The 18446-nt window shown below is 37.7% G+C and overlaps 1 protein-coding gene across 1 annotated transcript in view; it reads left to right on the top strand.

Annotated features, from left to right (window-relative positions):
- Positions 1 to 424: 424 nt before the first annotated feature.
- The window catches only part of LOC115215646 (xaa-Pro aminopeptidase 1), an 80233-nt gene continuing 62211 nt past the window's right edge, over positions 425 to 18446 (top strand). The window contains exon 1 of the mRNA XM_029784896.2: positions 425 to 575. Within this exon, the coding sequence (XP_029640756.1) occupies positions 521 to 575 (55 nt within the window). The 5' untranslated portion in view covers positions 425 to 520. The remainder of the gene's footprint in view (positions 576 to 18446) is intronic.

The following is an 18446-nucleotide window of genomic DNA, read 5'->3' as shown; positions in this document are numbered from 1 at the left end:
GTAGTAGTAGTAGTAGTAGTAGTAGTTGTAGTAGTGGTGGTGGTGGTAGTAGTAGTAGTAGTAGTAGTAGTAGTAGGGTGGTGAAATGATAACATGTATACTGTGTATGTATGTATTAAAGTCCTATTTTAACCCACACAAAACGCACCTTGTTTAGAAAACACATCTTGGTACAGTTTGAATTATTCCGCTTGTTATTATTCATTGTTTTGATTCTTTAATTATTTTTTTTCTACTTTTTTTTCGTATTAAAATTTTTTCTGCTTTATTTGTTTTATTGTTCGTTTCCGTGCCTCCTCCTCCTCCTCCTCCTCCTCTTATCCTCCCTTTCATCTTTTTCCTGTCATTTTATTTATTTATTTATTTATTATTATTATTATTTTTAGTTTTCTTTTTTTCTTGTTTTTGCTGCTGTTGGTTGCGTTACATTCAGCTGCTGTTTATTATTGTTGTTGTTTCTTTCGGGTAGACCGACACACAACGACTTGCTCGCTGAAAGGAGTAAGAAAAAAGCATTAGGATGGATCCCTATAAACTATGGACTTTACTATGTTTACTGGGTCTCTCCCTGCCAGGTAATATTTCTTTTTGTTTATTTTAAGTTTTTTTTCATTATTTATCTCAGTAATAAGTCTCATATATATATATATATATATATATATATATATATATATATATATAAATATATACTTATTTAAAGCAGCAGAAAATTCAACAAAACCTGTTACTCTGAGTTTCCCGTTTCCGTTCGTCGGACAGTTTTTGCTAGAATCACGTCGGGGTCACCAATTGTAGCGGGTATGATTCTTGGCCACTACTTCTGGTCTAATCTGAGGGTAGCCCTTAAAAGGACTGTTATCGCAATTAGATTGGATCTGAGAGTAGTCCTAAAAAGGACTGTTATCGCATTCAGATCAGACTTGAATTAGCCCTTAAAAGGACTGTGGTCGTAATCAGCAAAACTGGACAGACGAAAGCAGTAGTTGAAATGACGAGCTGGCGAGAGGTGTAAATTTATACAGTGATTTATTTCGGGCGTGAAATAGCAGTACAAAGGTTCGAGGCGGCGTGAGTGGCGATGTGACAGGCGAGAGGGACACGATTTACATCCGTCGGCTGCCAAAAACTGTCCGACGAACGGAAACCGGAAACTCAGAGTAACAGGTTTTGTTGAATTTTCTGCTGCTTTAAATAAAGCATATTACTCTACCACTGGTATTTGAGTACTCTTTTTTCCACCTTGTTTCACATTTATGTGTTTACTCCGGTATATATATATATATATATGTACCCTTTACTTGTTTCAGTCATTTCACTGTGGCCATGCTGGAGCACCACATTTAGTCGAGCAAATCGACACCAGGACTTATTCTTTGTAAGCCCAGTACTTATTCTATCGGTCTCTTTTGCCGAACCGCTAGATTATTGGGACGTAAGCACATCAGCATCGGTTGTCAAGCCATGTTGGGGAACAAACACACACACACGCACATGCGTATATATATACATATATACGACAGGCTTCTTTCAGTTTCCGTCTACCAAATCCACTCACAAGGCTTTGGTCGGCCTGGGGCTATAGTAGAAGACACTTAGCACACAGCCACTCCTGCGCCTATATATATATATATATATATATATATATATATATAAATGTATGTATGTATGTGTTTTTGTGACTGTGTTGGTCTCCTACCATCCCTTGACAACCGATGTTGGTCTGTTTACGTCCCCGTTACTTTAAAAGTTCGGCAAAAGAAACCCATAGAATAAGTACCAGGCTTGCAGGGAATAAGTCCTGGGGTCGATTTCTTCGACTAAAAGGAAAAGAAAAATAATCTTTCAAGGCCGTGTTCCAGTATGGCCGCAGTAAGATGACTGAAACAGCTAAAAGAATAAAAGGAATAAAAACAATATATCTTTTATTCTTTTACTTATTCCAGTCATTTGACTGCGGCCATGCTGGAGCTAAACACGGAACCGTGTTGCTAAGAAGCCAACTTCTTACCACACAGCACGCCTTATATATAACATCTAATATACACAAGATTTAAATGCAAGCTACTATTTTGTTCATCCCCCTAAGTAACGGAGCAATACGCTACACACACACTCACACACACACACACACACACACACACACACACACACACACACACACACACACACACACACACACACACATATACACACATATTGTATGAAAAGTCCCTGTACTTTTTATTAATATTATCCAAGACGGCGATCTGGAGGAATCGTTAACATGCTTAGCCGCCATTTCGTCCGTTCAAAGTTCAAGTTCCACCAAGGTCGACTTTGGCTTACATACTTTCGGGGTCCATAATTCAGTATCATTTAAGCATTGGGGGTCGATGTAAGCGGCTTACCCGCCCGTCGTAATTGTTGTTCCTGTGCCACAATTTGAAACTAATATTATCTAAAGTGGTCAGCTTGCAGAATTGTTAACATGCTGGCCGAGCTGGCAGAAACGTTAGCACGCCGGGCGAAATGCTTAGCGGTATTTCGTCTACCACTACGTTCTGAGTTCAAATTCCGCCGAGGTCGACTTTGCCTTTCATCCTTTCGGGGTCGATAAATTAAGTACCAGTTACGCAGTGGGGTCGATGTAATCGACTTAATACCTATGTCTGTCCTTGTTTAGCCCCTTGTGGGTAATAAAGAAATAGGTATTTTGTCTGCCACTACGTTCTGAGTTCAAATTCCGCCGAGGTCGACTTTGCCTTTCATCCTTTCGGGGTCAATTAACTAAGTAACAGTTACACACTGGGATCGATATAATCGACTTAATCCGTTTGTCCTCTCTGTGTTTAGCCCCTTGTGGGTAGTAAAGAAATAGAAATAGGTATTTCGTTTGCCGCTACGTTCTGAGTTCAAATTCCGGCGAGGTCGACTTTGCCTTTCATCCTTTCGGTCGATAAATTAAGTACCTATATATATATATATATATATATATATATATATATATATATATATATATAGATGAGAGGCATTTTCTGCAAATTGTTACACAATCATTCTAATATTGATTCTGGCTGAGAATTACTTTCAGGGTACGTGTATCTGCGGAATATTTAACCTCTTTTAGCAAGTAACTCAAGTGGTCGAAAATGACTGCGATTTATCTTTTTATATACATACATGCATGCATGCATGCATACATAAATATATATATATATATATATATATATATGTGTGTGTGTGTGTGTGTGTGTGTGTGTGTGTGTGTGTGTGTGTGTGCGTATTCTGTACTTCATGTATCACAAAAAGAAGCACACTCTAAAACAATAGAGCAGTAATACATCAGGAAGGTTTATTGTTATGGCCAGTCAGGGAGTGACCGTTGGTTTCACACTTATAAAGCGCTTAGCTGTATAGGCGACTCGTCAGGCAGGCCATAATAGTCAACCTTCTAAACACACACACACATATAGGTGATTGGGTCTCGGGTGGTAAACCGAAACTTCGAAATCACTATCAAAAGTTACTTGTAAACATTAATACACATCATCATCATCATCATTGTTCGACCGTGATCGAGACAATGGAATTTACCATGCTACGCCAGACTTCACAGTCCATCATGGCATTGCGGAGGTCCTGTTGCTGGATGCCTGTATCCCTGGAGATTGCATCAGGGTAGGAGAGTGTGCGCCCTCTGGTATTGCGAGTAGATGGCTTCCAGAGGAGAAGAGTAGAAATTACTTCTTTTTCAGCTCTACAACAATGTCCAGCAAACTGGACTCTCCTACCTTTCACAAGAGATGACACAGGTGGTAGTTTCCCATATATTTGCATTATACACAAAGTCTCTACTAAACAGTATTAAGTACACCAGGCATGGTCAACTTTTTGAGAATGGGGCTGATACTAGAAGCATCAACAGACAATGATCACTACAAATAATATTCAAGGTAATTTTTCATTTGGAATGCCTTTCAGTAAGTCTCGTAAGCCGCAGTTAGCTCATGTCTGGAGTAGACCTTCAGTTCAATTGTTTTTACAAGTAACTTCACAAAAAAAATGAAAACTGTTGAAAGGTTTGTTATTGTGTTATTAGTATTATAGCTCTATGCATTGAGTATTATCTCCTTCGTCTGATTTAGGAAGGGTATATTATTCAGCGAACTTACTTCAGGGAAAAGACCACGTAGTTTCCTTCCTCGAAGGTACAAGAACCAACTCAAAACAACACTGAAAGCCACTGGACTTGAGCCTAAACCGTTTGAAACACAAGCCTGAGACCGTGCCGAGTGGCGGTGTTGCATGACCATTGGAAACAAATACCGCCAGAAGTGAAAAGGAAGAAATCAGACGATAAAATCAACCTCGTTTTCCACCAATATTACCATGCAGTCAATGCTAGTGACACTTTAATGCAAGAATTGGTCTACAGAACCATCAACGCCATCACCATAAAGAAAGTGTTCAGTGAAGAAGTAACTATATTCGCGGATGCGAGATAGCTCTGACGAAGAAGATGATATATATCGTATATTACGATAAATGTAAACAAACTAATGTTTGTTTTAGAAGTGTTGAAATGTGTTTGTGAGATACAAATAAGATAATTTATTTTCAAACGCATAAATGCTGATAGAACAACAGAGACTGTATAAAATAAAATATCCATAGAAAGCGGGAAAATTTGTCAGCAACCACTGTGTGTGTGTGTGTGTGTGTGTGTGTGTGTGTGTGTGTGTGTGTGTGTGTTGTGTGTGTGTGTGTGTGTGTGTGTGTGTTGTTTTTCTAAAAACATAAATCCGGAGAAGAAGAACTCTGAGAAGTAGAGCAGTCTATATTTTTTCTTGCTGAAGGCCGGTTTATAGGGTTACCCTGGGTTTTCCGTCCATAAAGGATTTCACTTTATAGCGTATCGTCAGACCCAAAGACCTGTTGGCCTATGCCTTCCTAGGCCAACAGGTCTTGGGGTCTGACGATACGCCATGAAGTTAAACCCATTATGGACGAGAAACCCAGGGTATCTCCATAAACCGGCCTTCACCATGAAATGTATATGTGTGTGTGTGTTTGCGTATCTGTATTTCTCCTCCCAACGTGTGCATGTATATATGTATGTATGTATATATATATATATATATATATATATATATATATATATATATATATATATACATGTGCGTGTATATATATGTAAACACATGCTTATGAGTATATACATATTTGTGTGTGTATGTATATATATATACCTATATTCATCAATGTGTATATATGCACATATATAGTGTCACTAGCATATATATATATTATATATATATATATATATATATATATATATATATATATATATATATATATGTATATGTATGTATGTAGGTGTTTGTGCGCATGTGCCCTGGGTAAGACTTTAAACTGTATCGGGTAGTGAACCCTCAGTATGGGATTTCCAGGATTTTGAGCAGTGTGGAGACACCTCTTGGCCACTATTGTTCTCATGTGAAGCAGCACCTGTTAGAATCCCAGTTATGGGTTAGCTAACATTCGTACCATCCCTTTCAAACCCATACTACGCCGGTTCCGATAATCGGCAGTGAGTTGGTTAGTGAATCCTCTGCGACGGTCGATAATTGACGGGAAGATGGGCTGCTACGGTTTACACTATCCCAAAGTGTTTATGCATGCGACCGGGGTCCACATGTGAACTCATATTCCCAACGAAACTCCGAAAATGTATCTCACACCTCAGCAACAAATGGCAACTCGACTACGGGATCCGCGCTCTACGACACGCTTATTTCCCAGTCGAGCATTTGTCAAATTAGCATTCTGGATTTTGGGGCTGCAGGCAGAAGCATTACTCTGCCTGATTGAACGCTTGAGCCGACTGTCGGATGTGGTCGGAGCCGGCTCAACCCATCCCGGGTGGTCACCACAAGTGCAAATAAGTAGTTGTATGTATGTAAATAAAACCTGTCAAAAGGCAAGAATTTATAAGCAGGCAACAGCTATCCAACAATGAATACATATGTATATATTGTTTATATATTTTTATTTATATTTTAGAATTTTATTTTATATTTTTAAATTTTTTATACATTTATATGTACATATATTTTTATGTACATTTTATTTATTATGATTTTTTAATATTCCTTTTTATATTTTTTAAATATTTTATTTTCTCTGTATATGTATATACGTGTTTATGTGTGTATGTGTGTGTGCTGAGCCACCAAACTCTCAACTCATTTGTAAATCAAGCCATACTACTTCTGCGACCTACTCTGCATCTGACAAGTGGCACACAGTGCCTCAGTTAAGATTTTGCTTTCTAAGTGGAGAGAGTGGGTTTTATCCAACACAAACAAATTCCAGTTTAAACTAACTCATAGTGCAGGTCGTTCAGTAACAACATGAAGACAAATCAAATCCTACAGCGATGAAGTGATTGCGACGGACACAGGTAGAGAAATTCACTGAAGATTTCTCTAGTTTGAGCATTGCACGTACGGTGATAAGAAGCAGATGGCCGTTCTGTGAATCATATGTGGGCAATTTCACAGTCCGTGTCATCTTCTTAGCAAATTAGCCTATTTAGGATGACATTGCTTTCCCTTCTGTAGGGAGAGATATAGAAAAGGTACCTTAAAAACTGCTTGCTCACTCGTTTTTGTCATTATGCTACGAATGATTGGACTTTCAAAGATGCAGTCGAAGAAGAAAATGAGAAGACAAAGGAAAAGGGGGAGAGAGAAATAGATATGTGTGTAAAGCAGCTTGGAACATGGCACACTTCAGGACCACGGAAAGCATCCTGGGCTCAAAACAACACTTATAGCTCGGTTTCTGAGAAGTCAAATTGTTAGTATTGCTGCTCTTTCGGAGACAAGTCTACCAGATGCCGGTCAGCTGAATGAAGTCGTTAGAGGGTACACTTTCTTCTGGATTGGTACATCTGAAGCAGAAAAAAGAGAATCTGGTGTTGGTTTTGCAATTAGTAATGATATTATATTGGGTTGTCCGGAAAGTTCGTGCCGATTTTTAAAGGAAAGAAAAAGGTCAATAAATACTTGATATTACATTTTTAATCAACCAAATATGAACCATTTTGTTGCACAATACGTCTCCATCTTTCCTTTAACTTGAAAATACCTTCTTCCCAGAGTTGAGGTGGTTTCATGGCAAAGAATTCATCAAGGTATCTTTTTACGTCATCCAAGGAATTGAAATTTTTACCATTAAGACTATTCTGCAGAGACCTGAATAAGTGGAAATCTGAAGGAGCAATATCTGGTGAATATGGAGAGTGGGGTAACACATCCCAGCCAAGTTGCAGCAATTTTTGTCTGGTTCCCAAAGCATCAAGTGCCGAAAATGAACTTTCTTATCTTCCATTTTAAAGGGTTACAGAATTAACACAGGTTATAGGAACATAAACCTTCTTCCACAAAAAGATAGCTTAAACTGTGCTCTAAATGGAGGTGTAGTCAAATCCTATTTTTTTAACTTAACCATGTTCTAAAATAAGTCGAAAGGTAAGCTACTATAAATCGGCACGAACTTTCCAAACAACCCAATACATAAACTAGAATCTGTACCAAGTGAAATTAATGATCGTCTTATGTTATTGCGAATTCCAAATATTCTTGGTAAGCATGGTCTTCGCAAAATGAAATCAAATAGACTCCTACTACTATCCATGTACAGTGATTTTAGACTTTCTATCACCAATACATTTTTTCGGTAGTCCAATACAAACAAAATATCCTAGATCAAATCATGGTCATTTGATTGACTACGGGATAGTTCGAATTCGAGATAAAGTGATGTTAAATTAACACGTTCTTTCTATAAGGCAGAATGCTGGTCTGACCATGCTGTGGTTTGTAGTACGATAAAAAAAAAAGACAAGAGCCGGCTATAAAGCAACATCGTAAAAAGTTCATAAGGAGATTTGATATTTCAGATGTCAAAGTAGATAACAAAGATATTCTCGCTCAAACATTTGATGAAAAGTCATAGAATATAGAACAATCATAGGATCGATTTAGCGATATCATTTGTGAGTCATCCAGAGAAGTTCTTGGGTTTTGATGCTGTAAAAACCAAGATTGGTTTGATGAAAATGACGTGCTTATAAATGAACAGCTTCAAGTAATGTACAGACTTCTCAAAGAATGGATTGCAGATAAGACTAGAAAGAAAAAGCTTTACAAACCTGCCAAAAACTCTGTTTAAACTAAACTCCGAAAAATGGAGCAACACTGGTGGGAACAAAAGGCTTAAAGCTTTGCAAGAATCAGTTGGCAAACACGACGTGAATGGTCTTTATCAAAATTTAAAGAGGGTATTTTGTCCAAGTAAAGAATGGTGCTTTACAGTTCTTTCTACAGAAGGGATTCTTCTCACAGATCCTAATAACATATTGAAACACTGAGTGGAAAATTTTAAAGATGAACTCAATAGAGATACAAATGCCGACATGAACTCAATCAATAATATCCCCGCGAAGACTGGTAATTGACTCTTTTGCATTGGGTCCATTTGGATGAAGTGAAAGTGATTATAAAATAATTGACAAACGGTAAAGATTCAGGAGTGGATGGTTTTTCCTGGTAATAATTTTGATAAACTGACAGAGCATATAGCCCAAATGTGGCAAATAAGAAGTGTCCCTCAACAATTTAAAGATGCACCGATTGCACATTTATATAAGTATAACGGTAATAACTGTAAATGTGACAATCATCGTGACATATCGCTGCTCTCTGTTGCAGGTAAAATCCTCTCGAGTCACCTTAAACAGTATTAGTTGATTTTTGTCTTTCCAGAGAGTCATTGTGGGTTTAGTTAGCGACAAGCTCAGGGGAGCACAATAAAGACCTCTATGTATTATTTGTTGACTTTACAAAAACCTTTGACACTGTATGTCGTAAGGCTTTGTAGAAAGCTTTAACAAAGCTCGGGATTCCCGAGCAAATGCTAAATGTCGTAGTGTCCCTACATAAAGATATGAAAGCATCCGTTCTCTCAAATGGTAGTAAATCTCAGACTTTCTAGATGTTAAAATGGTATAAAACAAAGTTGTGTTTTGACACCAATATTATCTTCACTATTTTTTTGCCGTAATATTGGATAGTGATTTTCTGGTGTTTCTTGCTTGTAGGACAACTGCAGGCATCTTCAACCAACAGCGTTTGGAAGCAAAGACTAACGTTGCATCTCAGACAGTAAGAGATTGTTTGCAGATGATTGTGCCCTAGTTGTTCGTACACTTGAAGATATCCGGCACATCATCCATAAATTTGTTTGCAGTAGCAGCCAGATCTTTTGGCTTAACTTTTAGTATAAAAAATATTGAACTGTTGTATCAGCCACATCCTGGTACTCAGCGTGTTTGTTGAAGACAAAAGAAAACCGTTGATGCATTCACATATTTGGGTTCTACAGTAACAAGCGATACTAAACTCGATAGGAAGGTCCAATCCCGTATTAGTTCAGCTTTTGTGAAGCTTTATAATCGCTTTTGAAATGTTCATGATGTCTTAGTAAGGTGAAAAACTGACATGTACAAGTTAGTTGTTCTAACAACTCTTTTACGGAGCAGAGACCTGAACATCTTATCGTAAGCATATCAGTCAGCTAAAAAATCTTCATATGAGATGTTTTAGACAAATATGCAAGGCTGAATGGGATGGGAGTGAAGAATAGCAGTATCCTAGAAATGTGTGGAATATTTGGTACAGAGGCTTTCTTGATTAAGTCTCAAATGCGATGATGTGGACATGAATAGTGGTCGAAAACCAAAACAAATCTTTTACGGCCAGTTTGTAATTTCACGATGCACTGTATGTTGGCCACTTATACGGTAAAAGGACAAATTAGGAGATAATTTGAAACACCTGAGTATTAGCAAAGAAACCTTTGAGAATCTGGCGAGAAACTGTACAGACTGGAGGGGAGCTTATTCCAGCCTCAACATTATGAAACCTCAGAGAATACTTCCTCAAGCACATTTATGGTAAAATAAGAAATGAAACCAACAGAATTCTTTCTTCCCGCAAACCACCATTGTCCACATTGTGATTTCTTAGCTAGATAACGAGTCATGCTCATATCAATATTGCTTTTGGTGACATGCGGACTCACATGAGGAGCCATCAAATGAAGTGAATGAATTACAAACACCTGGGAATAACAGTAACAATCAGATGTATTGTAGATTTGGTTGGACTTTTTTTTTTACTTCTCGCTGACACTCATGTGTCGTCTTCGACGGGTAATCCGGCATATATTTGCTTGGCAAGAAAGTAATTTCGGTTTTCAGTGTGCAATAAAAGTTTTTTTTTTTTTTCATACAACGAATGAACTTTAATCAATTATATATTTTGCATTTTGTTGACTTTTACCACCTTTCTGGCAACTTCATGATTCTGCGCTCATAGAACTTCTGGTTCTTAGCCAAAAAACTGAAGCTAGTGCGATTTCAGGTTATCATTATTATTGAAAGTTTTATCATTCAAAGAATTTTACAAACTTCGAAGTAAAGGCTAATCTGATGATGCAAGGTCAGGGCTATATGGTGGATGTGACATCACTTCCCAACCAAGCTCCAATAATTTTTCACGAGTTAGCAAAGACGTGTGTGGTCTAGTGTTGTCATGGTTGAACACGATTCACAATTCTGGCTGTTTTCCTTTATTGCTTCCTCCAGTTTCATTAGTTCTTGACAGTAAACATCTGAATTGATCGTTCTGTTCCTTGGAAGCAGTTCCAAATACACAACACCTTAGTAATCCCACCCAAATTGACAGCATGACCTTTTTTTTATGCAATTCAGCTTTCGATGTGGTTTATTCTGGTTCATTACGCTTGGACCATGTTCGTTTCCGATTGACGTTATTGTAGACAATCTATGTTTCATCACCAGTGATGATTAATTTCCAAAAAGGTCGATTTCATTGCATTTGTGATGCATATCGAAAAAATTGATTCATTGTATTAAGTGGATGAATCTCTTTCAATTTATGTGGAACCCAAATATCGAGCTTTTTAACGAGTTCAAGACATTTTAAGTGATTTTCAATTGTTGTGTGTGATGTATTTAACCACTCTGCAATCTCTCACACAGTTATATGACAATCAGATTCAATTATGGCTTTGATTCGGTTATCATCAACGTCAGTAGGTCGACCAGAACGATGGCCACCAGTGAGTGAAAAATCTCCAGAACAGAATTAATTTTTAAAACCATTTCTGACATGTGCGTTCTGTTAAGGAATCAACCCCATAAACTTTGCATATCTCTTTGTGAATCTCAGCAGCTTTCTTGCTTTACGGAAATAAAAAAAATAGAACATGGCGAAAATGTTCGTTTTTGCACTCCATGTTAAAATTGACACTGAAATAACAGCTGTAAACAAAATTACGCGCACTTTGCTTCTAAAGTAAACTAAAAGTAACGGCTATCAAATGACAAAAGGAAAATTCATAACATTGACAAAAATCATTAAAAAATCGTAACTATCTATTTACGAAAAACGAAATTACTTTCTTGCCAACCGAATATATATATATATGTGTGTGTTTTTGTGTTGATTGGCACGCCATAACATTCATTGCATGTGTGTGTAGTCTGTATGTATATGCGTGTTGTCGTCACGGATGCCATGTTTTTTTTCGTCAAGAAATAACAAACAAAAATATGTTTAATCGTTTTCGTTAATAAATAGAGGTTGAACTATCACAAAAATGTGTACTGCATTGCCGAAGGTAGGCATTAAAATAAATATGCAAAAACAATTAAGGTAAAATATACTATTTCTGAGATATTTCGGGTACACAGAAACATCTCTAACGTTTTAGTATTATTAAGATAAGGTACAAAATAGGGTACATAATATCATAGATACAAACATTCACATACTTCCCTTGTACACGCACACACATTTACACATATACTCACACAGAGTTGAAACGCTGTTTGATTTTTCTTCTTAGCGTTGAGTATTCAGCATCCCACTTCCATTGCACACATACACACACACATAAACATTCACATGACTACCTTTTACATGCACACACTTATACTCACGCAGAGTTGAAATGCCGTTCGATATTTTTTCACAGTAGAACTTCCATCATCCCACTACCAAGTTTGCCATCACCCCTTCTTTACTTATTCATCCATCACCTCTTTCTTTCTCATTCATATGTTGTGACGGAGAAATACACAAGAGTATTATTATAGTAGAAGATATGGATGGTAAATCAAATTAATACGCTTGTCAATGTTCACATACATTCACATACTTCCCTTGCACACACACACACACACACACACACACAAACAAACAAACAAACATTCACATACCTCCCTTTTACATACATGCACATATACTCACAGAGAGTTAAACGCTGATTTCTTTCCTTCCTTCGTTATTCATCTATCACCCCTTCCTTTCTCATTCATATGTTGTGACGAACAAGAACACAAGAGTATTATTATAGTAGAAGATACGCGACAAGCTCTTTGCCACTTCTTCTCTCTCATTGCTACTACTTTCTCTCAATCCTTCTCAGTCATGGCTATTACTCTCACTACTTCTTCACTGAATTACTACATTCTCTTCCCTCGCTTTCAATTATACTAGTTTTTCTCCTACTCCCTCCTGCGTGATTTTGGACAAATATATATATATATAGAAATATATAGAAACACTTCGCTCATTATTATATTAGGAGATTATTTGAAGAGCATGAATTAATGGTTAAGCTGTTGGACACATGATTATAAGAGTCCTGGACCGGGCAATGCATTGTGTTTTTGAGCAATACACTTCATTTCATGTTGCTCCAATTCACTCAGTTGGCACGGATGAATAATCCTGCGACGGGCCGGCGTCCCGTCCAAGTGTGGGGAGATGTATATACTACAGAAACCGGAAACCTGTCTTCTGATTCTATATAACTTGTAATGAGATGTATCATATATATATATATATATATATATATATATATATATATAGTTCTGTTCTCCAAGCTGCTATAACGGAGAGTGCGATCTTCTTATTCATATAAAGCGTCTGTGTGTGTGTCTGTGTGTTCTACCGAAAGTTGCAAAAGTAGACATAACATCTTTTTTATTAACTGATATAGTTCAAATTGTACTTGTTGGTAGAGTAACTTCTCTATACGAAAGCTATTACTCAACATAGTTTCCGTTATAAGCGATGCCTTTGCGCCATTGTTGATCCCCATTCTTGCATCCTCTGTGAAAAAGAGAAAAAAACATGAGGTGTGCACTGTTGCACTCCACTTTACAACCCCTTTCACCTGGTCTGTATCATCAAATCCTTGTCTCTGAAGCGTGTTCTTTATTGGACCGAACACGTGGAAGCTGGAGGGCGCCAGATCCGAGCTGCATGGTGGCTGGAGAACCATTGATCAAGACTGGTTTGCTGAGTGTCGGATTTGTTGCTAAAGATGTGTTTGGTCGTGTATTGACATGTTTTCAGGTTTCTGTTCGGTGTCTTCCGCCTTATAGATTCTTTAAACTTACAGAGACTCAGTGAACGAGGTTCATTGTGGAGACACCTTCCAGAAAATCAATGAAAATAACGCTGTTGTCATCCCCTCCAAAAAGCCACTTCTTATACGCTGGAGGAGAGGTGTAACACCATTCCATGAACTGCAGCTTTGATTCTGGATTACAAAGATATGGTCGCATTTCATACTCTGTCATCAGATGTGGGGAAAATACGTCTTCACGTCTTCGTTGGAATCATATACTTCTTGCAAATCAGAGCAGATTTCCACTCTTGTCCCATTCAAATTTGGTTTTGGGCTCCCTAAATTCCAAGTGGCTGTGTCTTTTTTGGTGGGGAAGGAGCCTATCAAATATTCGTGGGACCCTTCTCTGTGTTTCATGCCCCGGGCCGCCGTATCATCTGAATCCTCTTTTCATAGCCCTCGGGTTTACTGCGAGAAAAAAACTACATGCTAAGGTGAAAATAAGAATATGAATAATCTTCTTTATTAGTTCATTTAACATAAAATTTTATAGAGCAAGCAATACATACTTTGCTTTCCACACATACACTTACATACATGCGCATACATACAAACACACGCACATACATACGTACATACATACATACATACATACATACATACATACATACATACATACATACATACATACATTATACTTGTAATTATTGGGTCCCTGGGATATGTAACACACTGCCCAAATACAAATCTTGAGAAATTAGGCTTCTCAAAACTAGAAAGGAGAAAGCTAATTCGAAGATTACAGATCCAATCCATCACTGGAACTGTAAAAATCTGTAGAATTTTCCAGAAGTTTATCATTTAAATATATATGAGCATGTCTAGATTTGCAACTATATGCACGAGAATACATACATAAAACAAAACATACGAATCTGCACGCATACCTACATACAATGATGTTGAAATTCCAATGAACGAGCCTTGGATCTAGGCTAGAAACCGGCTCTTTCTCTATCAGCAAGAAATCTTGAAATAAAATTGAACAATGACATACATACATACATACATACATACATACATATATACATACGTACATACATACATACATACATACATACATACATACATACATACATATATACATACGTATATACATGTGTGTGTGTGTGTGTGTGTCCCAGAGTTTAAGCGCCGAAATGGAAAATAAGCTAGTTGATTCCTTTTGCATGCAAAAATATGCAATTTTAGAAGAAATCACAAAGAAACAAAGTTTCGGGATAGGGATAGAAAACACTAAACTACAATTATTAAAAAGAGACAAGTTTTTCCCGGCTAGAATTCTTTTTAAAAAGCGTCCAGAAAAATACAGCGTATTGTCCGGTGTTAAGGAAATTCAACGTTATGAAAGAGCAGTTAAGCCCATATTTGAAGCAGAAAATTTTAAAACAGTAATTTTTAAAACAAAAGTTATTGGATTTTATTATCCTAAACGTAACTCAAATCCCTGATCACTACCAGGATTTTTTCCTAACTCTTTTGAATTATGCATATTGTCGCATATTCAAAGGGATTATTTCCCTCTATTTTCCATACTGAAATTTTTTTTGTTTCAGATTTTAAAACTGCCGGATATCCGTGTGCGTGAGTAAAGTAGTTGTATCGCAGTACAGTCAGTTAAATAGATATATATCACATTTTTTGGAAGGAAATATAAAGAGGAAATTCAGCATAGTCAAGATTTGAGCTCGGAATGTCCGTCACTTCATTACTTTACACCACAATTTTAAACATTACAATGAAATTTATAGAGAAAACAGATTGACTTCAATCGCTTAGACACATGATCGAATTACGTACGACTTGAATACTGGGTGGCGGTAGAAAACCGAGAATTTACAAAATATTTGTTAGCAGCAGAGGCAGTATTAATAATAAGCTTACATTTTAACAAGCTCACTAGCTGATCGCGATACCAGCGCCTATTCTGTCACTGTCATTCTATATATTGCTGGCGAGGAGATGAATTGCTGCTATCTTTAGCGGTCGAGTGTCCATCTTTGATAAGACCAAAGAAAGTCGAAATCATGTGATCTGATGGTCACAACCATGTGATCTGACAAGACCAAAGAATGTCGAAATCATGTGAACTGATGGTCTCAGCGTTGAAGGTGACGGGAGATTTATCTCCTCGCTAGCGGTCTAAACTAGAATGCATTTTGCACCAAAAGCCAACAGTATAGTTTGTTCTAAGAGAAAATCCACGTTTAAGTGAGGATGAATATTATATCTGAGTGTTTACATTGAAGCATGTTTATTCGGTAAGCAAAGATATATTAGCTTCTATTTCTGCGAAAAAGTTTCGAGTTTGAAACTCCGTCCCAGTACTTCGCGATTGCAACTAAATATTGTTTATATGTGATCATAAATTGCTTGTGTGTTGAGATTATTTGTTTCAAGGTTTATTATGTATAGATATTTTACGAGCTAACGTTGTACGTATATATAGGCATATATAAATACCCTGTCTGTTTAATTTCGTGGACAGAAAATTGTGGAATCAGCAAGGTTTGCTTCAATTCTTGTAATGGGATTTCATCAGTATCTAGCCACGAACACAGCATTTACTCCACCCGGTATTACTAACGACTTAACTCTTTAGCATTCATATTACTCAGTCAAATGTAATGCTTATTTATTCACGTTGTTTTGAAGTAAGCATGCATTATCTTGTAGCTTTGAGATTTCAATGATGTGATTGTTTATTCTTAGAATGACATTATAGGATAGGTGTGAGATTAGATCTGGCATGTTAGATGTTAAATCAGATCTGGCATGTAAATGCTAAATGGTTAAGTAAATGAAGTAGACCAGGTATAGGCAACGTTTTATGAGAAGCGAGCCGCATGAAACATGGCTCATCTTTAGGTGGCCCGCACGACTAAAAATATTTCAAGTTAATTTTTTGTAACCATTAAAGGGAATCTATTTTCGGATGGCCCGATGCAACATGTTCTTAGAAAGCTTTCCTCGTACTTTTATAATGGTAGTTTGCTCTTGCTTTCTTCCATTCATCCATTTTCCATCTTCTGCGCCCACTATCCCTGGACAGGGGTCGTAGAGGTAGAATCCTCAGTCTCTTGCTCCATAGGGTTCAATCAGAAGCAACCGTTATTAAAAAAATGCCCGGGAAGATTTCCAAGCTGAACAACTGGGACTATGGATTATTATCCAACCGTCTCGTTCTTTGTCTATCCCTAGGACTCCTGCTGGTTGGCACGGATTGAAGAATTTGTCTTGCGATCCTTTTCTGCGATGTTCTAATCCCATGTCCGTAGTACCGGAGCTGTGACCGCTCAATGCGGAGAAGCAGTAGCTCGACCTGGAGAGCTTCGTTTTCTTCTGGGATTCATTATTGTTTTTTGACTACAATAGTAATTGAACTTGTAACTTATTGACAGCTAGATGGACTGAGCTATTTCCTGTAGACAGGACGCTAATTTCTGGCTATTCAGCTTGATGTGCGCTGCCTTGTCGGTAAAATAGTCCACAGTGACGGTTTTCAGCTACTAAATTTCAGTCCTAATACACAACACTTTGGATAAGGTGACTCCTGATCCGAATCTATATTACAAGACATTTGTACAAGATGAAATGCAATGGGACTGAACCCGTGTCAGTTGGTTATATCACGGACGTTCTAACCACACAGATATGTCGGTATAAACACAGGAGGGATTTCAATTGAATTTAAGCAGCCACTGTATCTTTTGTGGAATTTTCTTGTACCCGTTAGCACAAAGTCGAGCGTGAGAGAACGTATGTCACCCTTGCCCTTAATGGGATATTAAATCGCAGCCGCAAGGAAAGGAAATCAAATAACGAATCAGATTAAATCTGTCCCTTTCTCTTTCTTTTTCTCTCATTTTCTCTGTGTCCATCCTCTCTGTCTCTCTAACTCTCTCTCTCTCTCCTCTCTCTCTCTCTCTATCTATCTATCTATCTATCTATCTATCTATCTATCTATCTATCTATCTATTTCTATCATCTCTCTCTCTCTTACTTGCCTTCTTCCCAATATTTCTCTTCCCAACACTTCCTCTCTCTGTGTCCCTTTCACTATCTTTTCTCCTTCTCTCATTCATACGGTCTCTGTTGCTCTGTTCCCCCCTCTCTCTCTCGCATCCCTTTCTTTCATTCTTACTCCTCCCCGCTCTTTCTCTGCTTCTCTATCTCTCTATCACTTTTTGTTTTTTCTTCTCCTCTTTCTATTCCTTGCTTCCTCTCGATCGACTTCATAGATTGATTTTTTTTTAATGTTATTTACCGTTGTCTTTCCGGCAAAAATACAAACACCCTTTTATTTACAGAAGGAGGAAGAAGAACGAGAAGTTGTCTTCCCAGAATGGCTTTAAATGACTGAAAGAGAGTGAATCTATTCCCGCTCTGGGCCAAAACCATAAATCGCAGGCATGGGCAAATTTCGGCTTGCGTGACTTTTGGAAAATTACTTTGAATTAGAAATATCGAATTTCTAAATGTCTCAGAGAGACATAAGCGGTGGTGAAGTGATATAGTGGTCGTATACTGTCAACTCAATGTGACAGTCCCGTAAGGGAATTACACCACCGCCATTTAGCCCTAGGAAACATCGACGTCTCCTGTCGGCTTTGACACATTTTCTGTGTCCTTATATTTGCAAAGGGGAGGCAATCACCCCCGCAAGCCGGGACAAGGCACCTGAAGACATATGTTTCTGAGTGTATTGCTCATCGTCAGTTCAGGGTAGCCTGCCTGGCTCGCTGAAATGACTGCAACCTCTCTGCAAATATATCATATTATATATATTTTAAATAGTGCGGCCAGTCTGATGATGAACTGTGTCATGCTGCCCGTTTCTCGAGAAACGGTTGCTCATGGCTGACGTACCGAAATTTTATCGCTTGCCATTCTGT

This window comes from Octopus sinensis, linkage group LG9, assembly GCF_006345805.1.
Source record: "Octopus sinensis linkage group LG9, ASM634580v1, whole genome shotgun sequence".
Classification (NCBI taxonomy): domain Eukaryota; kingdom Metazoa; phylum Mollusca; class Cephalopoda; order Octopoda; family Octopodidae; genus Octopus; species Octopus sinensis.
Note: the sequence above shows the minus strand (reverse complement) of the source record. Positions and strands in the feature narration are given on the sequence as shown.